Genomic DNA, 5,223 nt, shown 5'->3' with positions numbered 1-5,223 from the left:
CATATATTTTTGGTAGCTAATTCTATTTTGGAAATCTGTAAAGTAAATAAGTCTACTAAGTGTAAGTAAATGCATGTATTTTTGCAATATTATTAACTATATTAATAAACTCTAACCAATTCAATTACATGTAACAAAATAATTGTTAACTAACATTAGTCACATGAAAGTGTATGCAGTCTTTGAAATTAAGATAATTTTTTTCTTTATTATATATTTTTAATCTGTTGTCATAGGAAAATTTAAACCAAAAACAAGATTTGGTGTATATAGTATCTACAGTATAGTAATGTTTCTATAGAAACATTGAAAAAAGTAAAAAAGAAAAAATTGATATTTATTTTAAGAAATTATGATAATATAATTTGATGACCACCAATTTAATATTTATACCAATTACAAATAATAAATATGGAATTTTCATTAAAGTACTGATGACAAATGAAAAATGTGGGGATTAAAGTACGTCTTTTAGCATTACCAATTTTTTTCTCCTAGTACACTCAGCAGTTAACAGTGATCATATTTGAATGATGATACTACAAATAAATGTTATTTTAAAAGTTTATATATGATATTATTTTTCAAATATTATATACTAAAATGTAATGTGTTCAAAGTAAACATTTTTAACAAAAATGATAAATGGTAGCTGGCTATAAACAGCATTAAAATATCAAAAATTAAAAGTCAACATTTGGTTTTTGTTTGTCTGGGAAGCTCTTCATCTCTCCTTCTTTTCTGAATGATTCTGGTGATCCATAATTCTTCTTTCTCTCTTTTCTTCAACTTCATTATTTTGATGGACTAACCGATTTCCCTAAGTCTATTCTTGTGTTGTACAATTCTTTCTCTTGTTCAACTTAATTATTTTCCATTTTGTCTTCTATATCACTAAATCTTCTTCTAGTCTGTGTTCATTGCACCAAGTATATTTCCAAATTCATTTTTTTTTGCATTATTCATGTCTGATTGATTTTTTTAACTCTCTTCTCTTTGTGGTAAGGGTCTCCCTGATGTCTTCTATTCTTTTCTCAAGTGCAGTATCTTTATGATTATTGACTTAAATTCTCCAGCAGTCATGCTACTTATACCTGTTAGATCTCTGGCCATGGCTTTACCTTGTTCTTTCATTTGGGATGAATTCTTCCATCTTGACATTTTATTTAAATCTCCGCCTCCTTTGTGTTAGAAAAGCCAGTTATGGGGGCACCTGGTGGCTCAGTCAACTCTTGGTTTTGGCTCAGGTCATGATCTCATGGTTTCTGAGATTTAGTCCCACATCAGGCTCCACACTGACAGAACAAACCCTGCTTGGGATTCTTCCTCTCCTTCTCTTTCTGCCTCTCCCCTGCTTGCATTTTCTCTCCTTCTAAAAAATAAATATAAATAAACTTTAAAAACGTATTTTAAAAAAAATAAAAGAAGGAAAAGACAGTATGTCTTTTGCTCCTGAAATAATTGCTTTATGAAGAGGAGTTCATGTAATGTCCAGGGCTTGGTGTTTCAAGAAGTGTCTCCACTGTGTGCTGCATGCACTATTCTTTTGTAGTTTTGCTTCTTTATCCTTCAAGCCAGTCATCTGCAAAGGCTCTCCTTGCTTTTTGTGGTCATTGTTTGGCCCCTAGCCTGAAAGTGGTGAGTTTTAACGAGGTGTAGTCTGGTCTTGTGAAATGAGACCTGGCACTACTTCCACTAGAACCAAGATCCTGAAAAACTCTGTTCAGGAGATGTGGTATGGGCAGGTGTTTGTGATGGTCTTCTAGTGGAGGGGTCCACTGTTCTGGGACTGAGGGAAGTTTGACTGAGAAGAGCACTCCTGTAGGAACACAAGCATGTTCGTCTTGGAGTAAGCAAGTTGTGCATCCACTGCTTCCCCCAGATGGTTCTGTGTTTATGTTGAGGGGCAGGGAAAGAAAATGGTGCTAGCCAGCTCCATTGTTCCTGGAGAGGTGTCCCCCTGAATGTTGCCTTTCAGAAACAGTCTCTGAGAAAAGCAAGAAATCTCCCTCCATTTATCTTAGACATTCTTTAGATTGCTGTTTCCATGTTATCTACCCCCAGGTGTTTTGCTTCCCTTCTTTTAGGAGCAGCACAGTGCCCTCCTGGTTCTATCCTACACAAGTTCATGGACTTTTAAAACTCCAGGCTTTAAGCCCCACTTGTTGCAAAAATTCAGGAAATCATCCCCGCTTGTTTTCCTAGCCAATGGCCTTGGTAAAATGTTGTCCTTGTGCTTTCCTCTCTCTCTCTCTCTCTCTCTCTCACTCTCACTCTCTCTCTCTCTCACCTTAGCAATCAGGGATCCTTCCCCTCCTCAACACCCATGATACATATCTCCCCTAAACCATGTCTCCACACTTCATACCTTCTTCAATGTGGCCTCTTCTCTCCCTTTAGTTGTGGAAGTCATCTAGTTGTGTTCCTGGGACAGGACAACTCCAGGGTCCTCTTACTTCACTGATATCTTCCCTTATTCAATATTTGTTTTATAAGAAGAAAAGATGTGAAGTTTTTGTTTAATTGGAAGTGCCTACAGAGGAGACTACTTCTCTAACTCATCCCTAAGTACTTGAAAAGTAAGCAACAATAATCAATAAACTAAAAAACAAAAAACAAAAAACAAAAAAAACTGGAAAGGAGATAAGAATAGAAGGAGGTGGGAAATAAAGAGAATCTATGGAAGAATGTCTGTATGTAAGATTATTGTCTGGTCATTTAAAAAATTTATTTTAGAGACACAGAGAGAGGGAGAATGAGAATGAGAGAGATCAGGAGATAGGAAGAAGAGAACAGAGAGACAAAATCTTAAGCAGGGCTCAATTCCATGACTCTGGAATCATCTCCAGAGCCAAAATCAAGAATTGGACACTCAGCTGACTGACCCACCCACATGCGCCTGTTCTCTGGTCATTTAGTTAAAAATGTCAGTAGTTCAAATTCTGTGTGAAGATAATTCCAATGTTTAAAACAATGAATCCCCCATCAGGTTGATGGTAATTTGATTGTCATATGTCTTCTGAAGACCATCTTTTTCAGCAGTTCCTTTTTGACATACCATTTCAAAATCTTTTGTATGTCTGAGATGTGCCATCACTAGCATCGACTAACCTATATTCTCTCCAAAGACAGGTAAATGTTAATTTTCTTGATGCTTCCTTCATACTATCTGCCATTGTTTAATTAAAAAAAAATTATGGCAGAATCTTTTAGGAGGATCAAGCCAAAATTGATAGAATAGAGTCTTACAAATAAACATCGTAAGTATACGAAGACCTTTGGGTGAGAACAAGAGTGAGGGGCAGATACCATTCTCTTGGATTATGGATGTAAACAAGAGAGAGCATTGTTACAGTGTTTGAATTGGTGTTGCTCCATTTGAAAGAGTGAAATGTGCTCAAGAAAACAGAAGGAAGAGACATTTTTCTGTCGAAGAATAGACATTGAGAAAAATGCGATCAGCTTTTACAATATGGCTGAATGCTGTAAAAGGAGGACAATCATATAAGAAACACCACAGTTTACCAATGTTCATCTTACTATCTTCTTTCTCCAGAATATTAATCCTATAAATTGACATCTGCAGGACGATGGAGGAAAGCAGCAACAGCTCTGAAAAGGGTTTTCTTCTCCTGGGATTTGCAGATGAACCCTGGCTTGAAAGGATCCTTTTCATCATAATTTTGCTTTTGTACATCTTTAACATTCTGGGGAACACTACCATTATTTTAGTATCTTGTTTAGTCCCCAAACTCCACACGCCAATGTACTTTTTCCTCAGCAATCTGTCTTGTGTGGACATCTGCTTTACCACCAGTGTTGCCCCACAGTTGCTAGTTACCATGAATAAGAAAGAGAAAAGTGTGAGCTATGGTGGATGCGTGACCCAGCTGTATGTGGCCATGGGGTTGGGTTCCTCTGAATGTATTCTCTTGGCAGTCATGGCTTATGATCGTTATGCTGCTGTCTGCCAGCCTCTGCAATATACAACCATTATGCATCCTCAGCTCTGTGCATCCCTAGCCAGCATAGCATGGCTCAGTGGACTGATCACCTCCTTAATCCAGTGCTCCCTTACTGTTCAGCTACCCCTTTGTGGACATCGCAAACTGGACCACATTTTCTGTGAGGTTCCTGTGCTCATCAAACTGGCCTGTGTGGACACAACTTTCAATGAAGTAGAACTCTTTGTGGCTAGTGTGATTTTTCTAGTTGTCCCAGTGTCACTCATCTTAGTCTCCTATGGCTTCATAACAAAAGCTGTGCTGAGGATAAAATCAGCAGCAGGGCGCTGGAAGGTTTTTGGGACTTGTTCATCCCACCTGATTGTGGTCATCATTTTCTATGGCACCATCATTTTTATGTACCTTCAGCCAGCCAAAAGTAGGTCAAAAAAACAGGGTAAGTTTGTCTCTCTTTTCTACACCATAGTCACCCCAGTCTTAAACCCCATTATCTATACTCTGAGAAACAAAGATGTGAAAGGGGCCTGGAGAGCACTGGTAATGAGAAATGGTCTTACTCAGAAAATATATGACTTGTATGTATAACATAAATTTGCTACACTTAGCTCATGGATTATTTGTTCTAAGTGCTGTTTTTTTCTTTTCTTTTTTTTTTTTAACAATTCCATGAGAAGTAGCAAAAGAAACAAAATTATATAAGAAGCTAATATAAGTCCAGTCACAGTAATGTTTTATTCTTCCCAAACCTTTGCACAAATCCAAGATCCTATGCTCTAGCTACAGAAAGATCTTTGCTCTTCTTTAGCCATACCATCAACTTTCATGCATAAATTATTTCACTCTGGAGTACATGTTTATCTGTACTCTCTGTAAACCTCTACTTCTTTCTAAAGACTCAACTGAAATGTTACCTGCACTTCTCAGCTTTCTTGAAATATAATTAATCTCACCCTCTCTGAAAAATTAATTGTGTCATAATATATATTCCCATAAAACATAAAATATAATTGGGGTGCCTGGGTGTCTCAGTCAGTTAAGAGTCTGACTCTTGATTTCAGCTCAGGTAATGATCTCTCGATTCGTGAGATCAAGCCATGCATCAGGCTCTGCAGTGACAGTGTGGAGCCTGCTTGGAATTCTCTGTCCCTCCTTCTCTGCCCCTCCTCTGCTTGTGTTCTCTCTCTCTTTCTCTCAAAATAAATAAATAAATTAACTTAAAAAAATATATAAAACACTTTATTTCTACATTTTCACACAT

At 37.1% G+C, this 5,223-nt stretch overlaps 1 protein-coding gene across 1 annotated transcript; it reads left to right on the top strand.

Annotated features, from left to right (window-relative positions):
* Positions 1 to 3,590: 3,590 nt before the first annotated feature.
* On the top strand, positions 3,591 to 4,550 carry LOC125163814 (olfactory receptor 2G6). The gene has a single exon (XM_047856022.1). It carries the CDS (start codon positions 3,591 to 3,593, stop codon positions 4,548 to 4,550), a length of 960 nt encoding a protein of 319 aa, XP_047711978.1.
* The last annotated feature ends 673 nt before the right edge of the window (positions 4,551 to 5,223 follow it).

This window comes from Prionailurus viverrinus, chromosome A1 (assembly GCF_022837055.1).
Source record: "Prionailurus viverrinus isolate Anna chromosome A1, UM_Priviv_1.0, whole genome shotgun sequence".
NCBI lineage: Eukaryota > Metazoa > Chordata > Mammalia > Carnivora > Felidae > Prionailurus > Prionailurus viverrinus.
Note: the sequence above shows the minus strand (reverse complement) of the source record. Positions and strands in the feature narration are given on the sequence as shown.